Raw genomic sequence first — 18,124 nt, 5'->3', positions numbered from 1 at the left:
CCATGTAGGTGGCTAAATTTTACAGTTTCTATCCTCAGATATGTCTTCAGTAATTCATGGAATTCTGAGTCAGATGATTTCTTTATTAAAAATGTTTTGATATAAGATTGATGGGCCAGATGCCACCATCATACCTTGAGGATTTTTGGTGAGTGACTGCTGCAGGATGTTGCCATCTCAATCATAAGACTTGGAGTAAAATTAGCATTCAAAATAATTGGCTGTCATATTGGAATATCAGAGTTGAAGGTTTTGTAATTTTAGAAAAATTGTGCCTTTGGTATCTTGTGAATATGGGAAATTTGTGAATGTAAGGTGAATGGTATTTGCTGTTTAAAGTGATCATTATGTATTTATAAATTCATAGGCCTTCATTTCTATATTTTAGAAAATAATTCTAAGTATTTCATTCATTTATAAGTGGATCAAAGGAGGAAAATACATTAGCAGCCTTGTTGCCGTATTTGAAGAACTGCTCTTATACATTTGTCACTGCCCAGCTTGTTGTTTCGGTGGAGTTGGTGGGCAGAAATGGTGGCATTGGAAAAGAAGTATCAGATGAGGCTACCTTGGGCCTCAGTTCATTTCATTGCAATGTTTGGTCTACTGAGGGATTGATACCATTGGAATTTAAGCATAAAGCTGTATATAAAGATGGGGTTCCAAATAGAGTGCATGGAAATATGAAAGTTTCCAGTGTTACTGCAAGCATAACACATTGTGGAAGGTAAGTAATTTAAAAAAATTTTAATGATTCACTCTAAATATATTAATTTTTTGCCCAAATAAATTTTAATAGTAGTCTACCATGTCAAAGTTTTCCCTATACTAATGTGCTTTCAGTCTTTGCCAATTTCGATGGCTTGGCAGTCAATTATAATAAATTTGTGCTTATTTATCAGTGGTTAATTAATTATCATTTAAATAATTGCCCAAGTTCTCAATACAGTAAAAATTCTTTTGTTTTTAAAGTGGAAGAAAAGGAGAAATGGGTATGGTGAAGCATGTTATAAATTAATGACGTAAATTTATCTTTGTAGGAATCAGAAACAAATAGTTTTAGAGATGGTTTAGAAGACTACCTTTGCTAAGTTTGCTCTGTGACAAAGTTCCTCTTCATAATATGCTCATGTGAAAATGTAGACTGAAAGAAAAGGTCTGCTGTAAAAATTTCTCTATTGCATTTTCTTGTTTATTTTTTTAAAAGTGTCTTACGTACAGCAAGAAACTGTTGGATTTAACTTGTTGGGTCTACCATTCACCCTCTTAGTTTACTACTAACAATTCTCCATACTTGATTATGCGCAAGGCAAATAGATACTATCATTACCTAGTCTTTCTGCAGTTGCTGTGTATTTGCCTCTAATAGAGTAGTCACTTTTAAGGAGATATTAGAGGCTGGGGTAGATCAGAACCAGTTACTAAATATTTCCTCAAGTTCATAACAGCATAAAAATGAAAACGTTTTTCCAAAAGTATGCCAGTGTTCAAGGCCAAGATGTCAATCAAATATTTGTAAAATATGCAGTTTGTCTTTCATAGTCAGCATTTCTCTTTAATTCATTGGCCCTTTGAAGGGATGATTGCCCATCATTATCATGCTAATTTTACACAGAGTCACATCAAGTAACTTCCCTTAAAAATCAAGATAAATGGCGCACATTGTGTGAATTTTAAAAATGTATAGAAAAAACAGGTGATGTAAGGTCTGAGAGTAGACAACCACCTTAACCTCTTTATGCTATGAAAACAGAAGTGGTAATTAGTGGGTTAATTTATAACTATATTGATTGTGGTCCACTTATGCTTAATATTTTAGATATGCCATTCTGATTGATGGTTTCTGGCGTAACTTTATGGAACCAATTCATTATAAATAAATGAAAGGGCTAACTTTGTAGTTCCACAAGAACGTTCGTGTGGAACTACAAAGTTAGTCCTTTCATTTATTTATATACCATTCTGCAAAATCTTGATGTGAGAAATCAAAATATAAAAAAGAATCATTACATTGTTTCAAATACTGTTTTTTTTTAGGGACATGGTGCAAATTCAATAAAATGAGTATGGCATATAGTAAAAATGTTGTAATGTGAGTGATTTTTTAAATTCATTTTCAGTCAAACAGAAAATAAGATTAGATTTTCATCAGTAAATGAGTGGATATTTCTGTGTCATCATAAGTAATATAGTTTTTCTGTCTTCTGTCAATCAGTTTGGATAGCTCTGAAAACTACTGTATGGGTATCACATGCCCCAAGATATAAAGTTTGTGGCTGGCTGTGAAAGGAATTTTTGTTATTCTAGTTCAATTTTTCTCTGCAGAAAGAGAGTGGTACTTTATCCATGGAATTTTGGAATTGATGGAACTGTGATATGGGAGCCATGGATGAATCATTTCTGCCACCCTAGGATCCAGGTAAGAAATATTTCCCTTATTCTGTGGTATCATTGGGCACAAGTAATATGATAATATCTGCATTATTATTAACTATACCATCACGTACCAAACTGACCTTCAGATTGAATTCTGTGTTTATGGTTTGTTTATTCGTATGTTTTTTCAAAATATCTTATTGTTTTGAATTATTTCCTATTGTGTGATTTCATTTTTTTAAGAGAATGCTGAATATTGAATAGAGAATTTGACTGAAAACTAATCATGGACCAAATGTGAGACACACTATGTATTAAGAAATTTGAGGTTTTAATGTCTGTTAGTAAAATTATTTGCAATTGATATGAAAGTTATGACATTTAAGAATATTTTTCAAGACAGATGTAGGTGCTTTATTTTGTTCCAAAAATGTTACCCAAGATGAAAATATAAATAATTTTAAAAAATTTTTTAGAACAATATATAAACTCATACTGCACTGTCCTTCTTCGGGATGCAGAGGTATTTCTCATAGCAGGGGTTGCACAAACTTGGAAAATGATTCCCTGTCATTATTTAGTTAATTTAGAATGTAATATCAATATAATTTCATCAATTATTTTCTTTACCTTCATTTCCTTTCAGTTGTTTGAACCACCTGATGATGTTGGTGTTTCTCTGGATAACTTTTTACTTTTTCTCTTTTTTCTGCTCATGATATTTATTCCCTGACATTTGTTTCTCCCTTTGTACAAGTTTCTGGAGGGATTTATTGGGAACAAATTTCCATTTGTAAAGTTTGAAGTATTGAAGTGAAATAAGTTACTTTACCTAAGAAATAAAGTGTGATTCCATACACACTTTATTTAGACTGATTGTCTTTCACATTTCTAAAGGCAAATATGGGTTACAGTACTCCATTTTTCGGAAGGAAATATATGCGGACCAAATAATTAATTCTACTTCAAAGCATTGCTTTGCCCAAATGCTTTTGGCATTTCATGCAATGAGCCGCCGATTAGCTTATCCCTATATCAGATTCAAATATAAATAAGGGACTTACCATAGTTAAAATGATATCAGTTAACAATGGCTTTCCAGAAGAACTACCGTATATTCCCTTCGATGTCACATGTGTTATCTAAAAAAATGTTCAGATGATCGAAAAAAATGATGATGGGCACCATGTAATGAAAATTGAAAAAATCCAAACATTTACATACCTATGTACACAATAATTTAAAGAAGTCTCAAAAAAATGAATTAGTCTGGAAGCATGCCTTTCTAATTGCATTGTATTTTATACAGATCTGCTACTGTTACAGTTATTTCATCTCATATATCTATGAGAAAAAGAAGAAACATATACTATTTATATACTTCATTTATTCTAATACGTAGTACTTCTTTATTCCAATACATAGTGTTTCACGTGTATGTAAAGTAGGTCATATAATATACCCGTATGTATAAATATATGATAGGATAGGTAGATCACTCGAATCCAAGAAATTCGTCACCTGAAGCACAATTCAATGAATTAAGTGCATTTATTATCTCTTCAGACACATCACAGAGTTCACTCTTTGAAGTTCTCTTCCTCATCTTCTAGCACTGGCATTGAAATATTGCCCAAAGCTTTTTCAAATCCATATTTTACTTAAGTTACTCTGACACCCTGCAATACACCCTGTGTCCATTGCAAGGATGAACTTGCTCACAAAATTTTAACTATCCCTCCCACTCCCCCCTCTTAGATCTACCACTCTTTCACATCGAGTGCTTCCCACAGGGGGTATCCCCCTCCCAAATAAACCCACATTAACAGCCAATGATTGGCACTGATAGCTGTACTTCCCATTCTCCCTCACTACATTTTAACCTTTTTACCCCTCCTCCCTCTCTTACCCTCCCACTCTGACCAATCCCCCCTCCTTCCGCTCTCAAGGTATATATATACAAAGTTGGCTTCTGTGAGGACTACCTGATGATGACATCCAACGTCGTAACCTTGGTCGTGTTCTAAATAAAATGTGTGTGGACTTACAAAGTTAATTATTTCATTTCAATATATTGGGTAAATTCCATTAGTTATGCTGGAGACAAAAAATTTTGAAGCGCATGCATTCTAAAAAGTTTTTTTTCGAATTTCAGCTAAATGCAGATTCAGAAACTATCTTAGTGGAGCTGGGTCCGGACCACTTGGTGTTCATGTACACTGCGTTGTCAGATTTTCAGTCTATGGTAAGTTTTGGTAACCTTTTCATTTTATTCATAATACCATGTGATGAATCAAAATATTTATGACAGTATTGATTTTATTTCCAGATGTATCCTGAAAGATGCTCTGAATATGTGAGCGATGAAAATGGAAAAGAAAGTGATAGCAAGGAAGATTTGTTTTCAGTTGAGAATTGCCATGATTCCCTTCTAGTTGGAGAGCCTCCATCCTTTAAAAATACTATTTATAGATCTGATACATTCAGAAAATCATATGCAGGCCAGTTTGTTCCATCAGTTTCTTATCCATCCCAGTTCACTGATATGTCATATGCATCATCACCTGCTAAAGATCAGCATTATCAAGATGACTTGAGAGCTGGTGCATTCATATTTCTGGATAATTTTGTCACGCATACATCATCACCGTTTCCCTATCAAGTAAGAATTATCCTCGCTGTGTATTTGTGAGGGGTTATTATAATTGTGTAAGTTTGAGGAAAAATACGAAGTGCAGAGAACACAGTAATTATTTAAATGCCAGAATATTATCAGCCATGGTGATTAGTAAGGCTATTGATTTTTTATTTAAATCTTGATTTGAAATTTCATGAACTTGTATACATTTCCATTTTTAATAATGATGTACTCTTACTTGAATCATTAAAAAAGAAATCACCATTGGGGACATTTTCAGGTATGGTTTTATATAACAATAGATATCTTATGAGACCTCAAAAAACTAACAGTTAGTACTTTGAGACAGGCCCTTCATGCTGTAAATATCAGGTCCTGTATTTAATTTTAGATGGAATTTTCAATGGAGAATTTAAGGAAATATTAATAGTAAAAATGAGTTATTTGCTTTGGGAATTGTGTTGATGCAAACCCTCTTTGCTGTGTTTTTGTCGCTTTGTGTAGTGTTGTGATTTTCTCTATTATAGAACTATTAAATTAAACATTTCATCAATAATTTTGTGTTATGTATTTATTGCACATTTGAAGATTTCAGAATTTGTATAACATTTTGGTGACAGCGATAGGAGTGACCAGAGTAAAGCTTTGGAAATTCACATTTATATCATGAATCAAATGATTTTCATTTTTATCTATTATTAAAATTTCACTTACTGGAACAATATTTTATGATTACGTGAAAAATGATCTTTTCAGGTTATTTTTAAGAAAAACCCTCCTACAATGACGTGGTGTTACCCTGAGCCACGCACTCTTACCAGAGTTGATGTATATCCTGTGCCTTTTGTCATTGCATCTGAGTCAGTGGCTGGAATGTCTTCCTATCCACATGGGCAGTGTGCAACTGATCAAGTGAGTTTATTGCATTGCTGTTGGTCATTATGTCATTACAGTACATACTAAGAGGAAAATGTTACTGGTTAGGTTTGTGAGTGATTTGTGAAATAATGAAAATTTGAATTCACGCGTATTGATTTCACATATTAATCCATTTTATATAAAGTTAAATCCTTCATTTGCATCATCGGTATTTATATTTTTCCATTGTTGACCACAGTTTTCTTTGTGTCCCATTAACTTTCTGATCATTCCAATGTAAGTAAAACAACATTTACACAAAGTTTCATTTTCAATGTTCATATTATTTATGTCGTTCTTATTTTTCTTAATAATTTCACTTTTCTAAATCATTATGGTCATTTGTAACATTTATTTATTTATTAAAATCTACATGTATGGATAGACAGTGTCAGGTGGCACACAAATCCCAAGTAATCACAAAAGATAATAGGTAAAATCAGTCAGTAAAACAAAAGTACACTGAAAGGAAACTTCAAAACACAAAACTCTTTCACTAAACAAGAAAATCCCCATCTCATTAAAATTAATCAATCAGCAAGAAAAAAAAAGATAAATTTAAAAAATAAGCTGTTACATATAATTTTATCCCACACATCAATCAATTTATTACATATATTCCTTGCATCTTTTCTTAAAAGTATGCCCTCTGTGAGGAAAGGGCTCGAATAATTTTGCAGGTAAGGTGTTCCAATCAACAATTGTTTTATCTAGAAAAGAAATTTTTTTTGTATTCATTCTTTGAGCCTGGCATTTTACCTTGAATTTGTGGTCATTTCTCCTTATAAAATTTGGGTTCCCTGCCTCTTTCCTAAGATTTGCCCAAGCTTTCTCCCCCTTCAGAATGCGGAACATTGGACAAAGTCTGCTTATTTTTCTTCTACTTTTTAGAGGTTCCCAGCCCAGCGTTTTTAACATGTCAGACACATTCTCCATCCTCCTATGCTTCTCCAGTACATATCGGACAGCCTTTCTTTGTACCTTTTCCAGTTTTTTGATATGTTCTTCTTCATGAGGGTCCCATAAAAGAAATGCTTGCTCTAACGCTCACTTTGAGGTTTCTCATCACCCAATGAAGAGTTTTGTAAACTTTCTTAAAAATGTACTGCACGTTTAGCCCCCACCCTAAATCCTTGGCTAAATATACATCTAAGTATTTGCAGTTATCACCTCTAGGAATGACATTTTCTGAGAAATTATAGTCCCTATTGTTTCCATTTACCTTGTTACTAAAATTGATGGATTTTCATTTACTAACATTAATATCCATCCCATTATTTGTCACCCAATCCGCCATTTTACTTATGTCCCTATGCTGTATGTCGTGGTCACTGTCATTTTCAACTTTCCTGTAGATAATACAGTCATCTGCAAAAAGTCTTATCTCAGAATTAATATTTACTGGGAGATCATTTATATAGATTAAAAGCAAGAGCGGGCCAAGTACCCTTCCTTGTGGGACTCCCGATGTTACCCTCGTTTTTTCAGAATACACTTCTAATTTGACCCTTTGTGTTCAACTGTCCCTGAAATTTTTGACCCACGAGATTACTCTTCCATCTGTGTGTAGTGGCAATTGGCCCATCTTAAGCATTAAGCGATCGTGGTCAACTTTGTCAAAGGCTTTTGACAGGTCGACTATTATAGCATCTACTTCTATTCCTGCATCCAAAGAGTCAAACATTTCAGAACCTTAATAGCTGAGTTTGCAAGAGTGCCCTTTTCTAAAACCATATTGGCGACTTTACAACCAATTCTCACTCTCCCACAAATCCCAGAGATAATCAGCCATTATCTTTTCTAATAGCTTGCATACAACTGACGTCAAGCTTACCGGTCTATAATTATCAACTAGTGCCTTATCTCCTCCTTTGATAATCGGGGTAACATATGCCTCATTCCAAGCATTTGGCAGGGTATTATTGCTTAAGGTAACATTGAATAAATGATTTATATAATTTAAAACTACACTATCACCCAGTGCAAGCAAGTCAATTGAGATACCATGTGGCCCATCATTTAGCATATCCTGTTTTGTTACTATGAATTTAGAATTACTTCATAAAGAATCTCTGCCCCATTTGCTTTTTTTCGTAAAGATTCTATGCCCCCCCTATGCTTACTGGCAATAAAGTTGAAATATGACGTCTCGTGAGTCTTTACCAATCTTTTGCCCCAGAGGCCATGTGTCAAATCAATACAGTGCCATCTCAGTATTAGAGTATCTAGATCTTTACTGTGCATTACAATGTAGCAATTTCAGAGCGTAAAAATCATTCGCCTTGCCCGGGATTTGATCCCAGATCCCTTGATGCTCGACTGAGTGCTTTAGCCAGTTAAGCTGATGAGGCATCCTCTTACAGTCTGAAATTTTGGGGGATTTAAAGGCACAAGATGTTGTGATGAAATATCAAACACACAATGTCGCAGTCATTCGTAGTCATGCATGAAATTTAGTGAATGAATCCGTTAAAAGTTACTTTCATGGCATCTCCTACAGTTTCTTGGGAAATGTCAAAGGTAAAACACCATAGTGTTTAAAGCTGGCTTTAACCTCATGGATTGGAGTACTTAGTACATGACTACAAACGCCTGTGACATTTTATATATGGTATTTCATCACAACATCTTGTTCCTTTAAAGCTCCCAAAATTATGGACTGTAAGATGAAGTCTTAGTAGCTTAACTGGCTAAAGCACTTGGCCAAACATCAAGGGATCCGGGCTCGAATTCTCGTCAAGGCAAATGATTTATACACTCTGAAATATACGAGGGTCATCCGGAAAGTAGTACCCGTTCGTGCCGCATGAAGTGCTGACGACGCGAGTAGCCGCTGGACGAGGTCAGATAGCTTCAGTGGCTTGTCTGCCTTCTCTGAGCCAAGTTGCGTGACGCTAGCATTGCCTGTGTTGTTTCTGTGATTGTTTACAATGTTTAAAAAAATTGAGAACGCCGCCAGTTGTGAAGTGAGGGCAGTGATTAAATTCCTCAATGCAAGAAACGTTCGCCCATGTGATATTCATCGCCAATTAAAGGAGGTGTATGGAGACAATGTAATGGACGAGTCGTCTGTTCGGCGGTGGTGTCGCAACTTCAACATGGGGAGGGGGAACACACACGACGATGAGCGTTCGGGGAGACCGTCTGTCATTACAGACCAACTGGTGAGCTCAGTTGACGAATTCGTGAGGAACGATCGGCGCGTCACAATTGATGACATCTGTGAGCATTTTCCCAATGTTTCTCGAACAATTGTTCATGAAATTGTTAAACACCATCTGCATTATGCAAAAATTTGTGCAAGATGGGTCCCTCGCGTATCTCAATGAGCTGGCGGCGAAGGACTATGCAGCAGGAATACAGAAACTTGTCACACGTTATGACAAATGCCTTAATTTGCTTGGAGATTATGTTGAGAAGTAGTTTAAAGTATCCTCTTTCAAATAAAATTTTTTATGTTTGTTAATATTTACTTTTGTGTCTTTATTTCACGAACGGGTACTACTTTCCGGATGACCCTCGTAGTACAGAGTCATCCACTAAATGTTCATTGTAATGTACATTTAGTGAATGACTCTGTCGAAAGTTACTATTGCGGCATCTCCCACAGTTTCTTGGAATTTACTTTGCATACCCATTATCCATTTCTCGGCAAATGCTTCTTTGGCCTTGGCGATTGTCTTCCTAATGTCTATACCAATATGGTCATTTTCCTCCAATATAAATTGTGGAATACTTTAACTGCCTCACCTGCTCTAGTATATTCTCTCCCACTTTAATGTTTGATTTAGCATTGCTATGAGTTACCATATTTCAGGGCTCATAAGGTACACTTTTTTGCATCAAAATTAGCTTTAAAATCAGCCTGCATATAATGGGCCAGGGTTATACAGGTATAATTTCGACCTAGAAGCCCAACCCAATTTGCCAGAAAAATACTGTTATATATTTTTCCCACTTCAGGCATAGAAAATGGTTGCCATTATTACAAATGTCAATAATATATCTGTTTTAATTAATAAGCAACAGAGTTTCAATATTTAATATAAAGTATTTCTTAAGCAAATTTCCAAATAAATCATAAATGTATACATTTACCCTGTAGCGTGCTTAGTTATATCTCACATGTGGTGCTGCTGTAAAACTTAATATGCATTGGGCTTATAGGGATGTCATCCCGTTGCTAATACATACATACATTGTATCTCTCCCAATGGAGTCCACAGGCATTCAACCTTAATTAGTATGAGATTTTCATTAAAGCATAGAAAACGGTTACTTTTAATTCAAATTTTGTTAATACCAAAATAATAACAGAAACTAAGTGTGGCATAAAACATTAAAGTAATGATAACCTCTTGGGATCTTAAGAAAGAAGATTTCCATGCAATATTGTCATGAATGAGTGAGTGATTGTCTTCCACTTCTTGGATCAATTGTGAGTGACATGTGACTAGTTTGAAGGGGATAGGGATGGTGCGGTGGCTAATGTACAGGCTTCCCACCGAGAGGGCCCAGATCCAAATCAACAACAGGAGGCGACAAATATTTTTCAGTGGTATCCTGATCCCTACTTGAGGTGCTTTGTGGAGAGCACTGTGAGTCCATCAGATGGGATGTTTAACTCCTTGGCACCTTTCGACAAGAGTAGGCTAATGCTGATACTGGGTTTCTCTCTACGCTTCCTTTCCCATCCTAATGGTGCAAATTTTAATTAGCTGTTGGTCGCCTCCCCTAAAACTACTACTACTAGTTTGAAAATTCCTTTTCGCTCTCAAAACTGTGTTGTATAATGGGCTATCATTTCCATAAACAGTCAGCATGTCATCGTGGATTTGCCAGGCACTGTAACCTTTCTGATGAAGAAACTTAATCACTCTGCGAGCCTCTTATCTTTTCTGAACTGCATGCTACTTCAATCTACGGCTTCCTGAAACAAAACAAATCAACATAAATGCCTGTAATTACCAAAATTGTGTACATAAGAATCAATTAATATGCTGGATAAATTTTATTCAGATATATCTGCTTTTTTTACTATAATTTTAACTTTACGATAACTCCTCGTATTCTATAATGTTATCCATTATCTGCTTGGTGTACTATGGTTTTGTGATCATTCTACTTGGAATCATATTCTTAGCGCATCAATACTCCTTTTAAATTTTCACAGGGTTCAAACAAGGGATTAATTTCTTGTACTGAAAAATATCTTTGACTTTGTGTTTTGTAGGTCATTTGCTCCCTTCAATATTGGTGTGATTGTCGCAACCAGTTCAATGATTACTGCCATTTCCAATTATCAGAGTCATCATCTACCAAGCTTGATTTGCCAACCCTATCAGAACCTAGTCGTCTTGCTGTAGCTCGAATCTGGAGAGTTCAACTGCAATTACGATCAAAAGCAGATAGCAGGTAATTAACACTCCAATTAAAGATAAACTGTTTTTCTGATACCATTTCTGTTCTTGCAGTTTCTTCTGCTACTAATCAATGTCAGTAGAAATAGCAATTGCATCTTAATGATTGTGATCAATCTCCTTTAATGCAACTTCTGCACCTCCTTTTATACAGGAGAATGCACCAGTTCTTCACCCTCATAATAAATATTCACTATTTGCTAGTAAGTGTATTACCTTGCCACTTCCTAGCATATGTATGAAGTCCCGCACATTTTTAAAATGTAGTTATTCAGTTATCCATGTTTAAATCTCATTCATTCCTTACTGGATGACATCAACTCTTGACCATTGAAAACAATGGAGAAATAACTCCATACATTTCACCCTCACTACCCTCTATAAAGCATGTAACAAAGTTTGCTGTAAGATTCTTCTGAAGAATCTCTGTTACCATAGTATGAGTGGCATATCTGTATTTTGGTTAGAATCTTATAGGAGCCATTTTGTTTTTTTTATTTCTAATGGTGATAAAATTTCTTCTCTCCTATAACCCTCTGAAATCATAGTTAATTGCTCAGTCCTAAATCCTCTTTTGTTTCTATTATGTATCAATGGCATTCCTAACTTTGTTCCTCTAACCATTCATATCAATCCACTTTTATAAGTTCATGATACAAATTTCATCATTACCTTATCTCATGGTTATTATAAACGATTAATGATAATGATGTGAACATTTGTGGTAAAGCTATTCGGGTCTTCCACCTGGTCAGTTCCTCCATCAATAATGCCAAGGTTTCGGAAAATAAATTGCTATCCTTCCTCCGGGCTAATGATGACGATGACCCGGTGGAAGACCCAAATAGCCTTTTCCACAGCAATTGGCAGGGAAAGCACAAGATCATACTTCATGTGAACATCATTTTTAAACCCATATGCTTGAAATTTTAGAAATTTATTTATATATGTCGATTGGGCATTATTTTGTGTTTTCAGTGATCATGTTTTCTAAAGTACTTAATTTTTCTATTTTTATGGATATTATTACTACTTTAGGGAAGATGGCATTCCCCGTGAACAAGTAACCATGTCACCACGCAGCCTTGTTGGATGTATGAGAGTGGACTCATATTTTTCTCCAAGTCTCATACCAACTCTAGAAGCATCTTTGAACTTGACATCTTTTCGAATCACATTTTCCAATCATCTTACTCATGTAATAAAGAGTAAGTGTGTATTAAAATCTCTAATGCTCAATTATGATAGAAATAGATAATATACAGAATATATGATGCATATATTAATAAGTGGGTATAATATACTAATCCATGCTAAAAATGGATGACAGCTTGTAACTGCAGCTGGAGACTTTTTAAAAAACGTGATGGCAGTATTCCAATCTGGTAGCAATATAATCTTTTCATTCTATAAGTCATGATTGTGATTTTTATTTTTTGTAAAAATGTCTGCTTAATCATTGCCTCAGTCAAAAGGCATTAACTGAAAAAAATTATTTAAAAGTATATATTATTGCCTGACAAAACATTGATTATAACACTGCACTTTCGTTGCTACACATAATGTGCAGTCTTACATTTAGAAAACTTTTTGTGGAGCATACGTATGTAAACAAAATTATAATAATTATCCTAGGATTACTATTTGGACAGTACCTTATGTGCCTGTTTCACTTCTTAGGTACATTGTTCTGGTTTAAGTGGTTTGGTTAGAGAAGCGCAAAAGACAGCTGATAAAAAGTCATGTAGGTTCTTAGATTATGGTACACAATGGTATGAGGATGGATTTTAACTGGCATCTTACAGTTTATTTTGTTAGAGCTAAGTTAATAATCTCTTGAAGAAATTTAGGTTCAAAATTTGAGTGTTCTTTGTTTACAATGGTAATTAATTAGTGCAGAGACAATTTTTCACTAATTGGCAGTAGAAATATAGTTCCATTGTGGCTGATATTATTTTACCAAAATAATACATTTTCAGTAACATTCATTAGTGGTTCCCAAGTTTAAAATATTGGAAAGTAACTTGTAATTACATACTTATTGATGTATTTCAAGAATTTGTATGTTGTGAACATCATGTGTCACTGATCATTTGGCAGTTGAGGGTTGGCACCTCTACTTTCATCTCTTATTTCCTTAGAAGTATTAGTCCAATGCATTGTAATTTTTCTTCATTTGATGTGCCCAGGATATGTAAAACACATTATTTCATGTCTATCTAACAATACAATTCAAATAACTCTAAACTATAATCTTAATAAATCTTGAGGATGATTTTTTTTCATAATGCTGCATACATGTGACACATTATTATTTATTTAACAGGGTTGCCGAAGGCACTAAATATATTTCAGTATGATGATGCAATGCCTGATTGCCAGCCATTTTGCTCAGTGTCCATTGATGGGGTTGAAATGTTTCTTGGGATCAAAGAACCCCTCCAAAAGAGTGGAGAGCACCCTGCTTTACTGGTAGCCAACTTCAAGAGTCACTTCAGGTTGGATGTCATTGATTATGCATTCCTAACTCAACAGTGTGTGGTTGAACCTTTCCTAGCTGAGGTAGGTAATTTTTGGTGAGATTTTTTCATGTACCTAAGGGATGTAATTCATAAGTTCACTGATACAAGAGCATTTTGAAACTTATGGGTATGCAGATGCCATCAACACTTCAGTTAGGCTTATAAAAAGATAAAAAGTCCACTCCAAATTTTCTATAAATGAACCATGAAAATGGTATATTTTTAATGGGTTAATATGTGAGAATTGGAAGAGGTTCCAATTTTAGTATATTTTAAGTACAAAACATACCAGCGCCTATTTGAAACTCTTTTTAGAGTTCTTTGAATGCTTTCAATTCTTATTCAAAATTAATTTTCCTCTCCAAACTATTTTTTAGATACTTACGAATTCAAAATGTAACTTAAATTTTTACAGTAAACCATAAATATGATCTATTTCAATATTGCAACCTGTGATGCTGCAGTTAACAACTGGATCCTAGCATAATTCGTAGCTTAGTCTGGAAATAGCTGTAAACCAAGTTGATCTTTAAGAAAGAAAGAGTGATCTTGAATTAGCCATGGAGTTACCTAATCTTCCTTTTACAAAGATAACCTGTCTACATGATCCTACCTGTATCTATTATATGTGAGTTCTAGATCAAATGCTTATACTGAGGTCATTCGATAAAAATTTGAAAAATATTAATGAACTAGAGCAGTGTATCCCAAACTTGGATTCATAAGCCTAGACTCAACCCCCCCCCCCCCCCCCATTCAGTAGCTTTAAAATAATAATCAAAATCATAAAAAAAAGAACCAAATGAGGAACATTGAAATAATTAAATTAAAAACAATGACTTTTTAAATGTTTATTTAGAATCCAATAGACGTATAGTTTTCATATCACGTTTATGCAAAAGACTTAATAGGCAATAAAAGGAACTTAACTGAGAATATACTTTTGACATAAAAATATATTATCAAAACAAATAATTTTAAGAAAGCTTTTTTAGAAGTTAACATGTCACTTTTTTACTGAAATTAAGCCATTATATAACACGAACATTTTCATTTAATACAATAGAATTACCGAACATGTTTTGTTAAAATTAATTAAACAATCAAGTGATATGAAATAAAAAAATTTCTTTTCATTTTAATTTTATTTAGTGTTGGCCTGGAATCCAAATGTAATGTAATGTTACACATATTTCAAATCCATTAGTGCCTTTACATTTCCTCCCTAAGCAAAATTACATTTGAAGTAATTTTTACTTATATTTCAATATTAAAATGCGCTATTGTTAATTCTTCAATGCATCTATTATTGGCAAGTTCATGAGTTGTGTAATTATGTTTAAAATGCTAGTTATAGTATAATGGAAGAATTATACCCCGTGTCCCCGTTTCCCCGTGTCCTGAAGCATACAAAAAACAAAAGCTCTTCTGTTAACTACAAAAGTCAGTGGGTCTCTGATGAAATTCGTTGGCTTTCAAAGAAAATGAAAGATGCCGCAGTGTATTACAAAAGTAAATCAAATCCAGCAGATCGCCAAGAATACTCAGTACTCAAGAAAAGTTATCGCCAAACCTTACAACATGCCAAAAAATCTTTCAACAACCTTAGACTTACCAATGCAGACAATAAATCTAGAGAGATTTGGAAAATTATTAACGAATCCAAGGGTCCACATCATGTACAAGATCTTCAACTGCAGGACTCCGCTGGTAATGCTATATCAGATTACTCTAAAATGGCCTCCATCCTGAATGATTTCTATCTATCCCATCAAAATCCCACAGTTTCAGTCAATTCAGCTAATTATTCTCAAATTCCTAACTCATGCCATTCATTATATATATTCCCATGTTCAGCCATGGAACTGACCAACGTAATCAATAAATTACCTAACAAATTTAGTCCTGGATTAGATGACATCCCAGGGATAGTCATAAAAAGGTTGTTTAATGTTATTAAGGATCAGCTGCTCTTCTTAATTAATGAATCCCTAAAAACTGGAATTTTCCCGAGCCCCCTTAAATCAGCAAAAATTGTGCCAATATACAAAGGGAAAGGTTGCAAAATGGCAATGAATTCTTATAGACCAATATCCCTGTTAAACCAGCTGGGGAAAATATTTGAAATAGTTTTTTATCAACGTCTTGTATCATATCTTGAGACATATAAGCTATTATCCACATCTCAACATGGATTTAGGAAAACAAGGTCCACTACAACAGCCACATATCACATGGTGAATCAAATACTTTCAGGATTGGATAATAGAACTGAAACTTTAGGATTATTTTTCGATTTCAGTAAAGCTTTTGACTTCGTCAATCATCAGTTACTCCTATATAAACTGAAATGCTATGGTATAAGAGGCACGCCCTACAAATGGATTGAATCTTATCTAAGTGAACGGCATCAGTATGTTGAGCTCTCAAGAAATGGCTCCAAATTTGTTTCCCCTGGTAGAGAAGTAACACTGGGTGTTCCCCAGGGTTCTGTACTTGGTCCTATTTTATTTTTAATCTATATCAATGATCTCCCAGACAATCTTAAGCTCATTAAGGGGATAGACCCAATACTGTATGCTGATGATACAAATATCATTGTATCAGCCTCCTCAGTAGACAGCTTGACAGAAAGAGCAGCCGAAGTAGCTCAGATTTTCAATGAATGGTGTCTTCATAACTTTCTAAAACCCAATATAAATAAGTCCAGCCTGATTGATTTTACTAATAAAAAGAAAGTTTCATCTGCAATCTCAGTAGATGTAGAGCATTCCCCAAAATTCCAGTACCCAATTCCTGGGAGTAATCCTGCAGAAAAACATGTCTTGGGAGGAACATATTTTCAAATTACGCAGCAAGTTAAGCTCCCTATGCTTCCTTATTAGAAATATTAGATATTCTGTAAATTTAGAGGTCCTTCTATCCATTTACTATGGTGAATTTTATTCTCGTGTTACTTTCAGTATCCTCTTCTGGGGTTCCTCTCCCCATGTGGGCATAATCTTCAAAATCCAAAAGAGGATTATACGCATTATGAGCAATGCTCCTTGCGATGCACCATGTAAACTTCTCTTCAAAAGACTTGGTTTATTACCAGTACCTTGCATATATATATTTAATGTCATCTTACATGCAAAGGGTAATATTTCCCATTACAAGTCCAACCACAATTACCATAGTCACTACACAAGGACCTGCAATGACCTGCACCAACCATTTGTCAGGACACACAATACTGCCCATGGGCCCAAAGCAATGGGCTTAAGGTTATTCAATAAACTTCCCCATGAAATCAAATATGAAACAAAAGTACCTGTTTTCAAGAAAAAGCTGTTTAACCTTTTAAAAAATAATATGTTCTATTCTGTAAATGAATACCTTGAATTGTCGCAATGCGTCAATTCCGGCTTAAACAATTGATATGTAATTATACTAGTGTATTGGTATGTATATATATATATATTGTATCTCTTCTATTGTGAAATTGTGAAAATTATATTTGACGTGTCCTATATTTGTGTATGTATGAATATGCAACAAATCTCCGGACAAATAAATGTATTATTATTATTATTATAATTTACGAAAATTGTTGGAGGCGAAAACGTCCAACAAATATTTCCAGGTATAAATGTATTCATTAACTCTCAAAAGTGATTTAAATTAAACATGTGCATAGAGACCTGAAAAGTCAGGAATAGAAAAGTTGACGTATATTACTCCCAAGATGTGATATAATTCATCAAAAAAGTCTATAAATGTCATCATTAACTTTTGCCCAATACTCAGGACACCAAGTCTTGAGGCCATTATATAGCAAATGAAATTGTAGTATTGAATCAAATTACCAAATGATAATAATGCTTTTATGATAAAATATTTTAGAGCATAATCCATTCCTCAATCTTTCTGGTCAAGCGAAAAACTCATTCAGTGATACAAATTTTTACATATATTATGTAAAATACGATGATTTGTTTCGTGCAAAAAAAGATAAATTAAACTAGAAAGCTGTCTTTCTGAAAGAGGCATTTGTTTTTGCCAATGTTTCAAATTTTGGCAAAAATGCAACTAAAAATGATAGTTAATTACATTTATGGTTTGCATTGCCATTGCCTTATTAGGGCAATGCGTAATACACATGGTATGATGCAAAAGTTTCAGGTGACCTTCACATCTCATTTAACCTACTGTTTTGAGCTAAACACTTCTTGAAGGCTCATGGAGTTTCTGAATGTAAATAAGCAGGG

The 18,124-nt window shown here is 34.3% G+C and overlaps 1 protein-coding gene across 1 annotated transcript in view; it reads left to right on the top strand.

The window, feature by feature from the left end:
- LOC139691026 (intermembrane lipid transfer protein VPS13B-like) overlaps positions 1-18,124 on the top strand; it is a 131,958-nt gene that overhangs the window by 74,625 nt on the left and 39,209 nt on the right. The window contains exons 30-37 of the mRNA XM_071588744.1: positions 422-727; positions 2,326-2,419; positions 4,532-4,621; positions 4,706-5,038; positions 5,771-5,926; positions 11,166-11,347; positions 12,391-12,560; positions 13,679-13,914. Coding sequence (XP_071444845.1) covers positions 422-727; positions 2,326-2,419; positions 4,532-4,621; positions 4,706-5,038; positions 5,771-5,926; positions 11,166-11,347; positions 12,391-12,560; positions 13,679-13,914 — 1,567 coding nt within the window. The remainder of the gene's footprint in view (positions 1-421; positions 728-2,325; positions 2,420-4,531; positions 4,622-4,705; positions 5,039-5,770; positions 5,927-11,165; positions 11,348-12,390; positions 12,561-13,678; positions 13,915-18,124) is intronic.

Source organism: Hetaerina americana, unplaced genomic scaffold (genome assembly GCF_022747635.1).
Source record: "Hetaerina americana unplaced genomic scaffold, ioHetAmer1.1.p SCAF_3, whole genome shotgun sequence".
In the NCBI taxonomy this organism is placed as follows: Eukaryota; Metazoa; Arthropoda; class Insecta; order Odonata; family Calopterygidae; genus Hetaerina; species Hetaerina americana.
This window is presented reverse-complemented; position numbering and strand designations above follow the sequence as displayed.